This window comes from Staurois parvus, unplaced genomic scaffold, assembly GCF_062004578.1.
Source record: "Staurois parvus isolate SC_StPar_1 unplaced genomic scaffold, SC_StPar_1.0 ptg000486l, whole genome shotgun sequence".
Lineage (NCBI taxonomy): Eukaryota > Metazoa > Chordata > Amphibia > Anura > Ranidae > Staurois > Staurois parvus.
Window position 1 is genome coordinate 1663758 of NW_028318282.1, and position 19438 is coordinate 1683195.

General features: G+C 44.1%; 1 protein-coding gene across 3 annotated transcripts in view; it reads left to right on the forward strand.

Moving 5' to 3' along the window:
• The window catches only part of LOC149452257 (NACHT, LRR and PYD domains-containing protein 3-like), a 123797-nt gene that overhangs the window by 92752 nt on the left and 11607 nt on the right, over positions 1-19438 (forward strand). Inside the window, exon 14 of one of the 3 annotated variants that reach the window (XM_089689579.1) lies at positions 9333-9497. The exons of 1 other annotated variant lie outside the window; for it this stretch is intronic. In XM_089689579.1, coding sequence (XP_089545705.1) covers positions 9333-9497 — 165 coding nt within the window. Of the gene's footprint in view, positions 1-9332; positions 9502-19438 lie in introns of those variants that run through there. One more of the 3 variants, XM_089689580.1, reaches the window with a different exon arrangement.

Consider the following 19438-nt stretch of genomic DNA (forward strand, 5'->3'; position numbering starts at 1 on the left):
TAATTCTTGGGCAAAATTTATTCTGTTATCTTTTTAGTAAAAAAAAAATAACCTAAATTAGTTTATAGCCAAACATTATAATTTTTAAACTTCTTTTTTACATTTTTATTTTTTATATTTATGGGTTTTTTTTACATACTGTCACCCTAGCAGTACAGTGTCACTGTACTACTTGTGGGGGGGGGGGGGGGGGGGTGATGAAGATTTTTTTTTACACACTGATTGCTTTTACACCCATAAAGGCTGTAAAAGCAATAATTTCTCCTTCTCTCTGGCTGCATTCTTGCAGCCATTGAGAACTACTGTGTGAGCTGTGATTGGTCACAGCTTGTCACATGGTACAAGGCTGTTGTGAATAGCCTTGTACCATGTGACCTCTGTGATCATTTACAGATTTCACACGTAGTAAACAATGATGTCAGAAGTGACATATTGCTTACTACTCTGCACGTGATCACTGATTGGCCAATCAGTGATCACATGATCGGGACCTCACAAAGAGGTCCCGTCCGACGATCGGTGTTCCACTGTGTCCGGAGGACACAGCGGGCACCGGATCGCGGTGCTGCACGCTCCCAGGGAGCGGTCACAAGCAGGGGGCGGGGAGGCTGTTTATAAAAGGCCACCCGACCCTGCACTGCCACTGTTCGGCCGTTTATATACAACGGCTGGACGGGAGGTGGTTAAACGTCAATGTAAGCTTGGTTAAACAGTACAAAATGGTATTAGTACATGTAATGGCAATTATTACTCTTAGCAACTCTAAGAAAAGAAATAAGACATACATCAGAATCTCACTCAGTGTTAGCAGACCTGCTTTTCAGAAGTTACCCTAATACCCCAAACCTGAGGTGCTGTCAATCCCCAGTGAGCAATAAAAACTACAACAGTTGAACTAGCTTACTTTGGGCCCTCAGAATCCAATGGCAGGGTTTAAATCTGAGATAGAAAGAGCTTTTTAACCAGGGTAGTCAGTGTCCCTTTAAACGCACTGAGGATTCTTCTGTGCACTCGTTGGGGCCCAGTTGGCACATAAGTAGAAAGTGATGGCAGTGACAGCTCCTTAAAGAATTAAAACAAGAAGAGGAAGAAAAAAAGTACAAGTACTTTCCCTTTAAGTGGCATTTGACTTGGGTGTTGCCCCTTTTTATGCACTGAGAAAAAAGGGCCGATTTAGGCAAATAAAGTGTCAAAACTGGCAGTAGGGTTTGTTGGCAAAAGGCAACTTCACTCTGGGCTGCAGCAACCAATGGCAACGATGGTAGAAGTTCTTTTAAGAGGGTATGCCAATGGCTAAGGGAGCACTGTGATTCGGTGTACAGAAGACGTGTAATGTGGTCAGCTCTGATGGTTGGATGGTACTGCAAATGTATTCAACAGTAGTGGTTGAGGGAACTAGGTGTTAACTGAATGCAATGTCTGCAACTGTGTGCAGAAAAAAGTAGCAGATATGAGGAGAATGTCAGTGTTCTCTTGTTTTACTGGTTTATGGGACTCTCTCACCCGATTGGTGGCTTCCAGCAAGTCCTGGCTGTCTCTCTCTCTCTCTCTGTCTTGTGGATGGGGGCCCCAAAGGTTTTCTGGTCTCGCTTACAGAGTCCTGTCCGGTCACTGTGCTTCAGGTCACCTGCTGGCAAACTATAAGGCTGGCAGTCAGTGACTCCTCTTTTCCTCTTCTCTCTGGTCCGGTTCTAAGGCAGTCAGTTCAACTCTCTCTCTCACTCTGCTTCCTCTCTCCAGCTCTCTCCCCTCTCATTTCCTGTTCCTGGGCTTCCACATTTATATGCCTTTGCCAGCACACCAGCTCTTCAGAGAAAAATGTAGTCCCCCAATTAGCAGCCTTCCCCCAATTAGCAGCCTTCCAACAAAGACCTGCAGTTGAGCCTATAAGATCCATAAAGCCTTTAGCAAAGTGGGTGTCACTGAGTTGCAGGACACTGCCATCTTGTGTCTGTTTCAACATCCTGCAACTGACATTGCAGCAGAGCATTACAAATGTATTCTAAACAGATAACCTTTTTTTCAAAAAGTCCAGTCTTGGTAAGAACCAAGAATTAAACAAACTATTATTAGCTATTAAAAAGAATATTGGACTATAGCACAGTTTTAGGGAAAATACTATTTATCCAGTGTGCTGTATGATCTATCTGCTATCTCCAGAATCCTGTATATAGAGACAGTGGATAGATCCTACAGTGCACATCAAGAGACAGATGATCAAAACAATGTAGGAACCACACTGAAAGTACATGTTTGCATTTGTATTGTCCTATAAAGTGCAATCTGTTGTGGATCAGTTTTCAAAGGGCATTTGACAACCCTTGGGCAGGCAAAATGTTGCCACCTGATTGCTTGTTTTACCCCCCAAATGACCACACCACCACCTGCAACCTCATTCATTGCATGTGTGAGCAAGTTGTAAGGAGTTGATAGCAGACCTTCCTCCATGTTCACAATTAACTCTTTGGGTGCCAAGTCTGGGTCATATAAGACTACCCCCAGGGTGGGTTCTTCTGGGCTACACTAAGGCTCTGTAACAGGCTCACTCTCCTCACATATGGGGTACCTTTACTTGAGTCACGCTCACGACCCAGAAGATGACAAACAAGAAACTCTCTTGATGTATTAAACATTAACACAATTGCTTGTACCTTTACTCTGCCGTGTCCATCAATGCCCTGAGACAAGGCTGAGGCTGCAGTGGGGGAATACTTGACCTTAAGGTGGACCTCCAGTCTCAGAGATGGATGTACACTATGTACACTTGCACTATAACTGTTCTCATGTTAACTCTCTAATCTCCGTGTAAATGTACACCTCTCACTGTAGCTTGCATTTAGGAGGGACATGCTGAGCTAATGTCCACATCCACCTGTCCCTGGTAGTGGAATGGGGCCCCACTATGCACCTAGTGCAGGCTCCATGCATGCACTCACTTAACTCTTGAATTTCCATACCTCAGTACAGGATGGGGACCTCAGTGGTGACATTCTGCTCCCATTGCCATGGGAGACAGTCCGCTACATAAGAAGAAGTGAAAACATCTTCCCCTCCAAAAAACCACCTGTAACAGGTACACGCTACCGAAAGGCTGCTTTAAGTGGCTACAATCTTCCATTGCTCATGGCAACCACATGTAGTACTACAATAGAATGTCTCTTTAAAATGGAACTTCACCCACAAGGGAAAGTTCCACTTGTTTGCATTCTCCCCCCTTCCACTGTCACATTTGGCATTTTTTGGGGGAGCGGGTACCTGGTTTTGACAGGTACCCGCTCCCACTTCTGGTTAAGATTGCCACAGTGTTCTTTCAGCCCCTCCCCCCCCCTGCAGTATTCTGGGACACACACAAGTAGAAAAGGGGGGGTAACCGGGACACTGCCAGCTAAGGACTATAATGAGAATACCTAAGAAAGAGGGGGGTCAGAAGTTAACTAAATAGTGGCCCCCATATACATAAAGGATATGCCAACTCACATGGAATTGGCCATGTGGTGTCCTCAGGACCCAAATATAGCTGAGGGGAAAAAAAAAAAGAAAACACTGACAGAGGCACAAGATGCCTAAGTCAAGCGGGTCCAAAAGAGGTCAAACTGCGGCTTGTAATAAGAAAATTGTTTATATCTTTAATTGCAGTAAAAACACGAATTAAAACACATGATAAAACAAAAACACTAAATGGAGAGAGCCTCACCACTACCCCTGTATGCTTGTCCTTGCAGTGGTTCCCCTAAACAGTAAGGGAATAATCAATGTTTGCTACAGACACCTACAGTATCTTTCTAATATAGTTAAAACCACCTATACTAATTGCAAACACCAGTCTATAAATACTTTATTATATAAGAATATGCATAGAAAACTTTATTGTTGCCAGCAAGAATTAATGGATATTTATGTAGCGCTACCCCCAAAGGAGCCGCTTGTATGATGTCCCGATTTCCCCTTGCTTCACCCAGCAGCCAGACACAGTGTATTCCTTTTGTAATTAACAATTTTTATTATTTTTTTTCACATGTATTTGCATACATTAAATTTGAAGAAAGAGAAGAGAGAACGAGGCTCATCAATTACAGAAATTTGTAAGAATAAAGAACATACAATGTCAGAGAATAACAGTAGAAGGGCAGTCAAATCGTACATTTTGGGCAGGTTGAGCAGAGATAAAGGCATCCCATGGGTCCCATACCACCTCAAAACACAGTAATCAAGCAGGCATGTAAAGCGGTTAGATATTCCATTTTTAATTTTAAACAAAGTCGGCATTGAAGGAGGTATAGAGGAGAGCCAACACATAGGAATGCTTCTCCTGGCTGCAGTCAGGACATGAGCGGAGAGTTTCCTTGATGGTTTGGAGAGGCCTGGGAAAGGCAGGCACAATAGAATATAAAGGGGCTCGAAAGGGAGGGAGGTATGCAATAGCAATTATAGTAAAGCCAAAACCTCTTCTCAAAAAGGAGTGATGGACCTACATTCCCAGAAAATGATAGAGGATGCAGTGTGGTTTATTAGAAAATTCGTAGAATTTCTGTTTGACCCAAATGAGGGATTGTGCAAATTTACATGAATCGAGGGCTTTGATTTGGTCACAGAGAGAAGTTAGCTTATAGAGCCCAGTAATAGATAGTTTTCCAAGTGATTGACATTCAGCAGAAGATAATTGGTGGATGATGGATGCCTTGGCACTCGCCGAGAATTTTTTCAAGTGAGAACCCATAGAGATACAGAGTCCCCGAAATACGACATTATGGGCTTCCCACAGGGTCGAGGAAGAGGTTACTGAGTAAACATTGTGGCAAACATACAATTCTAATCCTTGGGAAAGCTCCTCTCGGAGATGGGCTGTAGTAAAAAAAAGTCTCATTGAGGCGCTAGTGGCAAGCTTTCGACATGGAGTTAGGAAAAAGGAGTTTCAGGGTCAGGGAAGTGTGGTCGGACCACGTAATAGAATTGATTTCAGATTAAACCAAAAGAGGAAGCAATGGGGAAATTAAGAAATGGTCCAAGCGGGAAAAGCTGCGAAGAGGGATGGAGAAAGTAAACGGTTTGAAGCCTGGTGGATCAGACACCCTCTTCACAAAGAGATGATGCTGCCTTGTTAGTTTGCAAAAAGATTTTGAAGAGGAACATTGCCACGTTGAGGGAGTGGATTCGAAAAGGGCCTTCCTGTCTTTATGGGGGGACATGATTAGATTAAAGCCACCTCCAATGATCACATGTGGTGCAGAAGAGGAACTCAGTTTGGCAAGTGTTTGGGAAAGAAACTGCAGTTGACCCACGTTCGGGGCATACAAATTCAACAAGACAAGGGGGGAGTCACCAAACATACAAAATAATGAAACAACCTTGTGGATCGACTTTGGAGGAAATGACCTGCAGGGAGCAGTGCGTCCGGATCAAAATCGCCACTCCAGCCTTCCCATTTGGGTCGAAAGCGGAGTAGGATTGTGAAAAAAATCTTGAGGCAAAGCGAAAGGAGCCAGTCGATTTAAAATGGGTCTTCTGACCGAAAATGATGTCGGCTCCTGAGGATCGAAATCCCATCAAAGCCATCCACCATTTTTGGATGGAGTTAAGACTTTTGACATTATATGATAATAACAGTAAAGTCATAGTTAGGCAATAATGTAAATAGCATTTGTACAAGCACGAAAAGTAAATAAAGTATCATCGATGAAGCAAAACTAAGAACAAAAAAAAACAAAGATCCAGTACATGGATATAACACATAAAATATAAACCGTAAGGGCTACAGCAAGAAACAAAGATATCTGTGGTGATATAAACTTGGCATAAATGAACAGACCTAAGTCATCTAGGCCTATGGCTAGACGGGTTCGGGGGTAACATGGCAACTGACACATCTTGGCAATCATAAATCCTGGCAAGAAAAAACAAAATAAGTGCACCCAACTAGGGCACAGCCAGATGAACAAAAGTGAAGTAGTAACGGGGGAAGGGGGAGGCTCTGGGCTTGCCTCAAGAGGTCACCCAGGAGGGTCATCAGGTAGGCACATCACTCTATCAAGGAGGTCTTGGGCGTTGTGGAGTGCGAGAGAGTCGCTTCTGGCCACCACAAACTTGTGTCCCGATCTTGTTTGGGGTGATGGAGGGATAGGATGGGGTAGGCGGCAGTGAAGATGTGTCTTCCAGTAGAGGGGGGAGTCCCAGCTCCCTGAGGAAGGAGTTCGCCTCATGGAGGTCACGCAGGGTAACTTGGGCATTGTCCTTAGAGACAACTAGCTTGAAGGGAAATCCCTAATGATAAAGGACATGGTGTTGCTGAAGATGTGTGGTGATCGGTTTCAGCACCCGCCATTTGGCCAGAGTAATCAGAGAAAGATCACTGAAAAGCTGGAGACTGTCCCCTTTAAATTCCAGGGAGGATTTGTTGTGGATTGAGGATAGCAGGGCTTCTTTGCTTTAAAAAAAATGGAAGCGGACAATGAAGTCACGGGGTCTGGTGCCTTTAGTGGGTTTTGGGCCCAGAAAGCGGTAAGCCCTGTCCAACCACCAATCTGATTCCGGAACCATGAGAGCAGTTGCGGTAAAAAAGGACAATAAGTGGCGGTGGAGTTGGGAATCAGCAATTGATTTGGACATACCGCGAATACAAATGTTCTGGTGGCGTTCCCTGTTTTCCAAATCTTCTTGTTGGAGTTGCATTTGGAACATGGAATGCTTAAGGTATGCATTGTCTTCCTTCCAAATCATAAATGTATAGTACCAATTTATCAAACTTATTCTCCAATCGATCTGTGCGGTCCCAAATCTGGGCTATTTCCCCCCTAAGATCCAAGGTCAGCTTCCCAACTTTAGCAGACATGGTAGCAGTGATGTTGCGTAAAAATATTTGCAGTTTGTCATCTGATGAGGATACTGTGAGAGAAGATAAGGCAGGGGCAGAGGATGGTGCTAAAGCGTGCCTGGAAAAGGGTGGTCTGCTGTCCCCCCCTGTCATTGCCAGGTGCCCAAGATCCTCCAGCTGAGGGCTGCCATGTGCTGGGATTGGGAGGAGCTCCATGGGCGGGTGATCGGCAGTTCCCCCTGCCATCGCCGGAGGTCCAGAGCTCTTCTGCGGGCTGGCGGTGGTACTTGAGGTTGGGGGTTGCAGCCTAGTAAGGAAGCAGTGGAGCGGTGAGGGCCATGGGTCTGTCAGCGGGGGCAGGGGGGGTTCCAGCGCCCAAACCTTCCCCATCCTTTGTCGCCAGACCGGGAGCAGAGCTTGTGTGGCTCACCCGGTGGTCGTAGCAGCTGATGGAGCTGAGCGGGAGAGCTGGGAAGGCCGGGGATGAGCAGAGCTCTGTTACTGAGTGTCTGTCATCAGCCAAGGTCACGTATGCGCCCCAACACAGGGTATTCCTTCAGCCAAATACACACACTTCAGCCTGTTGTCTTCAATGTTTGTTTTTGGAGATTTATTGTAGGGGATAGGGATGGAAAATTGTAGTAGGATACTCCAAAATTAGAACTATTCACACTGAGGACATCTAGCTGATCTCTTAATTGAGCACCTTTGAAGTCTTAGCTGAAACAGAACAGTATGGTTGCCTCCTTCCAATCTTCCAAAGGAAACCCTCCAGTGATACCAGACAGAGCTTTGGCAGACAGCTTCCCTTAGTCAGCTTACTGTAGAACCAGGGTCATTTTCTCTAAATTCAGGCCCTCAGGTTGACCCACCTAATGCCACATAGCAGCAAGTGCCAGGTGAGCCAGCCTGATTCCAGCTTAGCTTGGTGCAATCCACTCCCAGGAAAGACACAGAACCCATGTGCTCTCAGAATATAAATACCACTCCCAGCATGCAATGGGACTACCTTCCTCTACAATTGGGCAGGGCTGTATTCATATTCATTTTCCCATGTGCTAGAAGGCTCTCATAGCTTCCTGAAGGCGGGCAGAACACAAGGCAAACTCCAACAGTACCAGAGCAACATGAGCAGACCTGACTAATCCATCACAGCACTCTTTTGAATAGAATACCACACTGAATTTACCTGACAGCCTCTCTGGTAAGTAGAGAAACGCAGCTATGCTTAATCTAACTATACACATCATGGCACTTAACTAGGAGGTTGCTACATTTACGCACTTCCCGCCACAATGAGCGGCCTATACATGTACCTATACATCCCTGCCTGTCTCTGGGTTTAGGGTGCGTGCATGTGCGCCCCCTCCCCCCCTCGGCATCTGCTGTGATTCTATACACTAGGAGACTGTCAGCAAGTCCCATCCAAAAATTCATGGCCAGGACCTGCTGATCAGCGCTGTACAATCACAGCCCAGAGTTCTGTGTTGACAATCAACACAGTATTCTGTACAGGGGGAATGATCTCTGTTTATCATTCCTGCAAAACAGGAATGAGAGACTTAGAGATTGCTTTGTAAAATCAGAACACTTTATACACATTACACATAGTTAAGCATACATTTAACCCCTTGATTGCCCTAGATGTTAACCCCTTCCCAACCAGTGTCATTAGTACAGTGACAGTGTATAGTATTATCACTGATCACTGTATTAATGTTACTAGTGATGTCGTTGGCGTTTAGTCATTTCCAGCCACCGTCAGTTAGTGTCATATTGCTCACCGCACTATCGCAGTCGCATTTTAAGTCACTGATCACCTCCATTAGTAGTATACTATAAAGAAAAATAATTTGTATATATTGGGATTTTTTTTAACAAATACATGTAGCAGAATACATTTTACTTGATATGTTTTGCAGCAGAAAGGGAAAAAAAAGTTTTCTTTTTTGTTTAAATAACAACAAAATTAAAACAAAAACACAGTGGTGTTCAGATACCACCGAAAACTCTATTTTTGTGAAAAAAATTATATACATTTTGTTTGGGTAAAAAATTGCATGACTGAACAAATACCAGTTAATGTAGTACAGTGCTAAATAGCCACTTGATCTCACGAAAATTTTACCCCCTTCATGACCAGGCCATTTTTTGCTAATAGCAACTTAAGCTGGCCATAAATTCATCAGAATTCATCCAGTCCATCAGGGATCAATGTGTGGGCTCCCTCACTCGACAATAATCAATAGTCGATTGTTTGCTTCACCTCCATTGGAAGGAAACGTTTGAAAATGTTTAAACTATCAGCAGCTGTGTAGTGTATTCTGTAGTGGGGAAGGAATATCACCGTCTCTACACATGAACACAATATTGGGGTGTAACATTTTTCTTTCAAAACTCCATTTACTGGAGTTTTATACGTAAAGTGATCTAATATACTACAAATGAAGAGAAATGAGTTCCATTCATGTAGAGAATGGTTACATTCATTTTCTGCTGGTAACATTCTTCTCTTCTTCTACAGTTTGGCTGGTAATCACCTGACAGACAGTTCCTGCCCCCACCTGGCATCTGGAATAAGAAATAACCAGACACTGAGGATACTGTACCTGTTTGGGAACAATCTGGAAGGTCCTCATTTCAGTGATCTGATGACAGCTCTGACAACAAGCCGGATAGAGGAATTACAGTGAGTATAATAGGACTGACCGAGACATTAATATTCTGGGACAGTTTTATATCCAAACCACATAAAAAAATAGACTGTTGACTAATTGTTGGATCTTATCACACTGTTATCAGTCATTAAATATTTTTTCCTAAAACCCTGTTATATACTGATATTCCATGTTTTAAAATGTATGAGATTATAGGAGGTCATACACGGGGGAACCTTTCATGACCATCCACTATCCAGTGTCAGGTGATCTCCCCATTATTTCCTATGAATACAGAAGCTCTTATCAGCAGAGATAAACAGATTATTATATGAAAATTATCCATTCACTAGCAATGCTGATTCCGGCCTCACACTGTCTGCTGAAACAATTCAGGATCTGAGTCCCTGGCGTTAGTGACGGTAGCCTTTGTTACGTTGGTCCCAGCTCTCTGCAGGTCATTCCCTAGGTCCCCCCGTGTGGTCCTGGGATTTTTGCTCACCGTTCTTGTGATCATTTTGACCCCACGGGGTGAGATCTTGCGTGGAGCCCCAGATCGAGGGAGATTATTAGTGATCTTGTATGTCTTCCATTTTCTAATTATTGCTCCCACAGTTGATTTGTTCACACCAAGCTGCTTGCCTATTGCAGATTCAGTCTTCCCAGCCTAGTGCAGGTCTACAATTTTGTTTCTGGTGTCCTTCGACAGCTCTTTGGTCTTCACCATAGTGGAGTTTGGAGTGTGACTGTTTGAGGTTGTGGACAGGTGTCTTTTATACTGATAACAAGTTCAAACAGGTGCCATTGATACAGGTAATGAGTGCAGGACAGAGGAGCCTCTTAACCACTTGCCTACCAGGCACTTATACCCCCTTCCTTACCAGGCCAATTTTCAGCTTTCAGCGCTGCCACACTTTGATTGACAATTGCGCGGTCATGCAACATTGTACCCATATGAAATTTTGATCATTTTTTTCTCACAAATAGAGCTTTCTTTTGGTGGTATTTAATCACCACTGGGCGCTTTACTTTTTGCGCTATAAATTAAAAATGTGCAAAAAATTTGAAAAAAAAAAAAAAGTTTATTTGTTTCTTTTATAAAATTTTTCAAACAGGTATTTTTTCTCCTTCACTGATTTGCATTGATGAGGCGGCACTGATGGGCACTGATAGGCGGCACTGATGGGCACTGATAGGCAGCACTAAAGGGCACTGATAGGCAGTACTAATGAGGTGGCACGGATAGGCGGCACTGATAGACAGCACTAATTAGGGGTCACGGATAGGCGGCACTGATATGCAGCACTGATAGGCGGCACTGATAGGTGACACTGATGATGGGTACTGATAGACGGCACTGACTGGCATCACTTCTGGGCACTGACTGGCGGCACTGACTGGCACAACCCCTGGGCACTGACTGGTGGCACTGACTGGCAGCACTGCTGGGCTGCACTGGTGGGTGGCACTGGTGGGCAGCACTGGTGGGTGGGCACAGGTGGGTGGCACTGGTGGGTGGGCACAGGTGGGTGGCACTGCTGGGCACATGTAGGTGGCACTTCTGGGCACAGGTAGGTGGCACTGCAGAGTGGCACAGGTGGGGGCACTGCTGGGCACAGGTGGGGGCACTGCTGGGCACAGGTGGGGGCACTGCTGGGAACGGGTGGGCGGGGCTAGTGGGCGCACTGATGGGCGGAACTTGCGGGTGTCACTGCTGGGCACCGATCATCAGGGCACTGATCATCAGTGCCCTGATGATCGGTGCCGATCCCCGCTCTGACAACTGCCGGTTCTCGGCAGTACTTTCCTCACGATCTGACAGCGTGAGGAGAGTGCAGCCGAGAACCGGCACTTGCATTTCCCTGTGATCAGCGTGTCATTGGACACCGCTGATCACGTGGTAAAAGGCCGGTGGGATCGGCCTTTCACCACATCACGTGATCAGCTGTGTCCGTAGGACACAGCGATCACGGAGATCGCCGGGTGCGCGCCCCCTGGGGCGCGCAGGAGAGCGCGTTTTGGGAGGACGTCATATGACGTCCACTCAGAACTGGCCGGCCGCGGTGAAGCCGTCATTCGGCTATGCGCGGTCGGCAAGAAGTTAAAGAAGAAGGTACAGGTCTGTGAGAGCCAGAAATCTTGCTTGTTTGTAGGTGACCAAATACTTATTTTCCACCATAATTTGCAAATAAATTCTTTCCAAATCAGCCAATGTGATTGTCTGGATTTTTTTTTCTCATTTTGTCTCTCATAGTTGAGGTCTACCTATGATGCCAATTACAGGCCTCTCTCATCTTTTTAAGTGGGAGAACTTGCACAATTGGTGGCTGACTAAATACTTTTTTGCCCCACTGTAAGTGCATTAAATACCTATTTGGCCTTCTCTGCTTCCATAGAACTTATCTCTGACTGGAACTCTGTCTGTTTCCTCTTCTGTTTGGTGAGCAAGTGGCTCTAGAAAGATCTAGCAGGGGGTTTTACACAGGCACAAATGTGAAACTGGCTGGGATTGGTTAAGGCTCTGTACAGTGTGAGGATGGCTGTGATTGGCTTACCTACAGTCAGGTCCATAAATATTGGGACATCAACACAATTCTAACATTTTTGGCTCTATACACCACCACAATGGATTTGAAATGAAACAAACAAGATTTGCTTTAACTGCAGACTCTCAGCTTTAATTTGAGGGTATTTACATCCAAATCAGGTGAACGGTGTAGGAATTCCAACAGTTTGCATATGTGCCTCCCACTTCTTAAGGGACCAAAAGTAATGGGACAGAATAATAATCATAAATCAAACTTTCACTTTTTAATACTTGGTTGCAAATCCTTTGCCGTCAATTACAGCCTGAAGTCTGGAACGCATAGACATCACCAGACGCCGGGTATCATCCCTGGTGATGCTCTGCCAGGCCTCTACTGCAACTGCCTTCAGTTCCTGCTTGTTCTTGGGGCATTTTCCCTTCAGTTTTGTCTTCAGCAAGTGAAATGCATGCTCAATCAGATTCAGGTCAGGTGATTGACTTGGCCATTGCATAACATTCCACTTCTTTCCCTTAAAAAACTCTTTGGTTGCTTTTGCAATATGCTTTGGGTCATTGTCCATCTGCACTGTGAAGCGGCGTCCAATGGGTTGTGAAGTATTTGGCTGAATATGAGCAGATAATATTGCCCAAAACACTTCAGAATTCATCTGCTTTTGTCAGCAGTCACATCATCAATAAATACAAGAGAACCAGTTCCTTTGGCAGTCATACATGCCCACGGCATGAGACTACCACCACCATGCTTCACTGATGAGGTGGTATGCTCAGGATCATGAGCAGTTCCTTTCCTTCTCTATACTCTTCTCTTCCCATCACTCTGGTACAAGTTGATCTTGGTCTCTTCTGTCCATAGGATGTTGTTCCAGAACTGTGAAGGCTTTTTTAGATGTTGTTTGGCAAACTCTAATCTGGCCTTCCTGTTTTTGAGGCTCACCAATGGTTTACATCTTGTGGTGAACCCTCTGTATTCACTTTGGTGAAGTCTTCTCTTGATTGTTGACTTTGACACACATACACCTACCTCCTGGAGAGTGTTCTTGATCTGCTCAACTGTTGTGAAGGGTGTTTTCTTCACCAGGGAAAGAATTCTTTGGTCATCCACCACAGTTGTTTTCCGTGGTCTCCCAGGTCTTTTGGTGTTGCTGAGCTCACCGGTGTGTTCCTTCTTTTTAAGAATGTTCCAAATAGTTGTTTTGGCCAGGCCTAATATTTATGCTATTTCTCTGATGGGTTTGTTTTGTTTTTTCAGCCTAATGATGGCTTGCTTCACTGATAGTGACAGCTCTTTGGATCTCATCTTGAGAGTTGACAGCAACAGATTCCAAATGCAAATAGCACACTTGAAATGAACTCTGGACCTTTTATCTGCTCATTGTAATTGGGATAATGAGGGAATAACACCCACCTGGCCATGGAACAGCTGAGAAGCCAATTGTCCCATTACTTTTGGTCCCTTATCAAGTGGGAGGCACATATGAAAACTGTTGTAATTCCTACACTGTTCACCTGATTTGGATGTAAATACCCTCAAATTAAAGCTGACAATCTGTAGTTAAAGCGCATCTTGTTTGTTTCATTTCAAATCCATTGTGGTGGTGTATAGAGCAAAAAATGTTAGAATTGTGTTGATGTCCCAATATTTATGGACCTGACTGTATGTGCTGACTCTTAAATGTATATTTTCCTTTTCTGCTTCTGCTAACACAATGAATATATAAAATGTTATATAACATTCAGAGACATAAATTACAGCAATGATTCTGCTTTTGGCCTTAACATATGCACATATACACTGTACTGAGGTTATTGGCAGGTTTGGTATACACATATATGTGAACCATATTAGCAACCTAGGACTGGTCTTAGCTGGTCAGCTACATCCACTACATGATGTAGTTACATCCAGCTACATGACACTGGATTTGCACTGCTCTTCTAAGCACCACTGGCACTCCCATCCTGCCTGTTGGAAGGGGGGGTAGGGTTGTGGGGTGATCATCATATCCTCCATGTTTCCCTCCTCCTTGGGCACCAAGTAAGGGTAATGAGAGGGCTACCCCTGGGTGGGTTCTTCTAGGCACTTTGTACAGGGCCACCGATGTGCACATGAGGTACCTTTATTTGAGGCACGCTGATGATCCAGACAGATGACTAAACAAAACTCTAATAAACTCTACTGATGTATTAAGCATCACCATGGTCACTTGTGCATTTAGGAGGGACACGCAGAGCAAATGCCCTCTACTCCTGTCCAGCATAACACCAATATCTCACTCCTAGTAACGGTATGGTGTCCTGCCATGCACTTAGCGCAGATTCCATGCATGCATTTCATCTAACTCTCTCTCTTTTGTACCTGTGTACCGAATAAGGTTCCCAGTGGTGTGGATCTGCTCCCATTGCTATGGGAGATGGATCACGACCAAAGGAGTGCTAACAACTTTGCCCTTGTTGCAAAAGACTCTCTCACCTGCCACAGGTACTCGCTTAACAACAGGCTGCTGGGGAAACCTTTGTTACTTTTGTAACCACTGTATCTTCACACGGCATTAACTCTTGTACTGATATCTTCATACCCCAGTGTGTCTAGTGACCTGTAGTGAAGCTGTAACTGCATGTGCAAGTTACTTGCATTGCACACCTTTAACTAAAGACCAGGCAAAGTTTCAAAAAGCTTTACTGGAAGAATAAAATTAAGATAATGATGACAGTGGACAGTCTAAGATAAAGTGCAGACATTCCCTAACATTCTTGGTCCCTAACTACAGGTGTATTGCTGCCCCAGCATACCTGTCTCAGCAGTCCAATGTCGGCTGATGAGTCCATGTCTGGATTTTAACTGTGGCTTTGGGGAGATACGGGCCATCCAGAACCAGTAAGAGCATCCCTCTCCAAACTTGTGTGTGTATTCCCCTCCAGGGCTCTCAGGATTCGAGGGTCAAGTCCAAGAAAAATCAGCCAAGAAAAAACAGGGAGTACAGTTAGCCTTTATTTGCCACTGGGGCAGCAGTATCCACCACACACCTATTAGCCACCCCCCTATGCAGATGCTGTCTGATAATGTAAGCAATATAAAAAAGGACAGTCTTACTGCTGTAAACTTGCCTTTGTGCCACTAACAGCATTAAGACCAAGAATGTGGCTTTCATTCAGCAAGAGCTGTCTAAAATCAATTAGGAACTGAGTTTCCACAAAGAGTAAACCCTTTATAGAGAGACCCTGATGAGGATCTGAAGGGACGGGGTATGGGCTCTATAGCCATCTTGCCAGGAATTGCCAAACACAGGGGCACCACTCATAAGCCATTAAAGATCCAGGCAGAGGAAAACTCTCCTGGAATCACAACTAAATGTCTCAGGACTCCTTACTCACTGGTTTCCCCAAGTCTGGTGGTTACAGCACTAATAAAAGGACATCAAATTCATTGTTTATTCAACAAGGGGTCTGAAGTCATGACTATAGAATATTCCTTTTATGTGAGTCAGTTTGAAGCTTGGGACCAGCTGCATCCATCATTGTTGTCCTTGAAGACAGCTAACAATCTACCTATGATGATTGAAGAGGTTACCAAGATGACGGTGCAGGTATTTAACCAAGTGGTGGAGCAGGAAGGAGAAGAGGTGATCCACATCCCTGTTGTTTCTTCTGTGCCCATGGTTCTGGGCATTAACATCCTCAAGGACTTGGACTTGTCCCAGCTTTTAAAAGAAATAGAAAAATCTGGTGGGTCTACAAGGAGCTGTGAACATCATTTAGTTTGGAAAAACCTAAGTCATGCTTGTGAGCATTCCTGAAAGGAGAGCCAGTGATACTCAGAGAAAGTGGCCATAGATTGAGTACCACCAAAGCAATAGCTGCTGTTTGCTCCACTGCAAGAGGTCATCTGGCCACTTCCTATATGGGCCTGAAAGAAAAGAAACAAGTGATCTCTGTTTTAGTAGAACCCTGGAAAAAGGTGGAGGTGTCCAGAGAATGATTGATGGCCCAAACCCCTTCCAAGGTTCATTGGGGAAGGGTACTGACTCATTTAGTAAATGTGGGAACAACCCCATTCTCCTGCCAAGCTAAATACTACTAGCAGACATCTTTGTTGTGTCCAAGAGCTGTATTGCTTCCTCCCAACCTTTGGTCAAGGCTATCTGTGCTTACCTGCAAGCCTCTGCCTACCCTGGAGGTCACTCAGGACCAACTGCTGCTTGTCCAGTTGGCCATCCCCCTCCAGGAGTTCTTGCTGTCCCAACAATGGATGCTGTACCCATTGGCATAACTAGAACCTTTAGGGCCCCAGTGCAAGAAACCTTGAAGGGCCCCCCCCAAACCCCCATTGGTCCCAGGGCCCTTTCCTCTGGTCCTGCAGCCCTCTCCACTGATCCCTGGGCCCTTTACTTCTGTTGTGGAGCCCTTTATTACAATCCTGCAGTAGGACCCTTTCACATGTTGTGGGGAGAGTGCTCGCTGGGCTAGACTGGGTGAGTGTCACAGATACTCGGCTAAACCGGAGCCATTGGTCCCTACATTCATGGACTGATTCTCCTGTCCTATGGACAGGAGAAATCAGTCTGTTTTTTCAAACAGTCACTTATATATTGGGCGATAGGCAACACTGCTTGGGGCCTCTCCACAGTGGCAAAAATCCAGGGCCAAGTCACAAGTGCGACTCTGTGACTCTGGTAGTTCCACCACTGGCTGCATCCATTGCTGGATAAGCATGTACTGTTGTTTGCTGCTTTGTAACAAAGCACTGGACCACCCTGTCCATACAGGAGATGCAGCACCCACCGAGGAGCGAAATTTGATATGCAGTACACCTCTCGCTCTATGCCAGGAAATAAGGACTTAAGTAAAAATATGCTGCAAAGAGGATTGTGAGCAGTGAGTCATAATCACAGCCCCTGGTTTGCACATATTGCTCTGGTCCTAAAGAAAGATAGGATCCTGCATTTATGCGTGCAATCTCACAAGCTTAATGCCTGTACCCATTGGAATGCTTCCCCTTTGCCCTGGGTAGAGGAGTATCTTATGGCCCTGTGCCAAGCCTCTTAATTTCTGCTCCTTAGACCTGGCTAGTGGTTACTGGAAGGTCCCAGTAAGAAAACATGTTTGAGAAAAGACTGCTTTCATAACACCACTAGGACTGTACAAATTTATTTGCATGTCTTTTGGGCTGACTAAAGTCCCCAGCACCTTCCAGAGGTTGATGGAGTGATGCATAGGGGACTACAATTTTTTAATGGTGCTGATCTATCTAGATGATTATATCATAGTTTCAAAATTTTTTGAAGAACACATTCAATATCTAGACCAAGTAGCACCTGATGTGGAAGAGGGTCAAATATCTGTGACATGTAGTTGATGCTATGGCATATCCCCTGACTCAGCTAAGATTGGATCACCTCACATACTGCTGCTTGCAAGGCCAAAATAGGGATATAGGTTCCAAGGTACATTGGCTCACATTTTTTGTCACCATCACAATGGCCTCTGCATCCTGGCCACTGCCTCCACTACATTATCATTAAAAGCAAGGGAGGGTTGGGACCTCACCTGTTCTTGTAGTGCCCAGTGTACTGGGCCTACCTTCACCATTCCAATGAACTGGTTTAATACAATATTCCAAATAAGATGGCTAAAGAGGAGGCAGGACCCACTAGGAACCAATATAGGGGACCAAAAAATCAGAACTAATATAGACCCCGATATGGATATGGTACCCCCAGAGGGAGGGATGGATACTATCAACAACCACATCATTCATACCAGTACACCCCAAGAGGGAGAGGAGGGTATAGACCCCAATATAGATATAGAACCCCCAGAGAAAGGGATGGATACTATCAACGACCGCATCGAACATATCAGCACATCCTAAAATTAGAAAGATACTTAATACCGACAGCATGCACAGTAACGGTCATTTATTGCATGCCGAAAATCCATTAGGATAGATGTAACCCCTGGGTAGACTTATAGTAAACGAAATAGGATCGGTAACAGAGAAGTTGGGTCAATATATTGACTTTTTTTGTAACCTGAAGTACAAGAGACAAAAGCCTATCTGAAAGACACAAAACATATATTACGTCTACTGGAAGAAATAGAAGATACTAAAGAAGTAATCCTAGCAACGGCTGATGTAGGGTCATTATACACAATTATTAATCATAAAGAAGCCATAGAGGCGACAGAATGGGCTTTAAACAGTAGTAATAATATCGGGAGCAAGCAAAAAAAAGCATATTTAGGAATGTTTGAAGTTCTGTTTAGAACATGGGTGCTTTTGGTATGATGGTAATTATTATCAGCAGCAAACAGGAGTATCGGTGGGGCAAAATTTACCCCAAGTGTCGCAAATTTATTTATAGCAAGATGTTTGACAACAAACCCAGAGAACTGATCTTGTATCGTCATTTCATCAATGATATTATAATAATATGGAAAGGAAATAGAAAATCCCTCAAATCATTCATAATGAAGATGATTAACAACCAAAAGAACATTATACTAACATGGGAAATAAGTGAGCAATCTATACATTTCCTAGATCTTATACTGTATAAACAGGGACAAAAAAAATATCACCAAAACATATTTCAAACCTACTGATAGAAACAGTTACATAACCATGGATAGTTGCCATCACAAAATGTGGCTTATGAATCTCTCTAAAGGGCAACTCACCAGGATCAGAAGGAATTGTATGGAAAAAGATGAATACATTAGAAAGGCCACTAAAGATGTTCTTTCAAAAGGGATATGAAAAGGATTTTCTGGAAGAAAAAAAGAAACAGGTAGACAGGATGGATAGAAAGGATTTAATCCAGGATGAGAGAAAGAAAAATGATGAGAAGGATTACTAAGCAGCAATAGTTTTGAATTATAACAGTATAAGAAAACATTGGGGCATTCTGACTCTGGATAAATGGTTGAGTAGTGTATTATCCACAAACCCTAAATGTATTAACAAGAAAGCACAGAATCTAAAAGATAGATTGGTGAGGAATGTTGTGGATCTACCTCAATCTAATAGTATGGTGTCTTTTTTTTATGAGAACGGTTTTTTTGCATGTGGCAGATACTTTGGATGTAAAAGCGTAAAAAAAAAACCTGAAAAGGCCAACTTTTATATCTCACAGTACGGGAGTACAGTGTGCTGTTTGTGACTGTATCACTTGAAACAGAGGTGGTGGTGTATTGTATACAATGTGAATGCGGCTTGCAATACATAGGTAGAACAAAAAAAATGTTGGCTATAAGGATGCAAGACCACATTAGGAACATCAAAAAAGGAAGTAAGATTAAGCACAATCTCAATGAACATTTTTTATCATCATAACAGTGATCCATCTGGATTAAAATTTTGGAGTATCGAAAAATATAAAGCTCTAAAGCACCGCTATGCTCACACCGCTTGTTCCCACGTTTTCA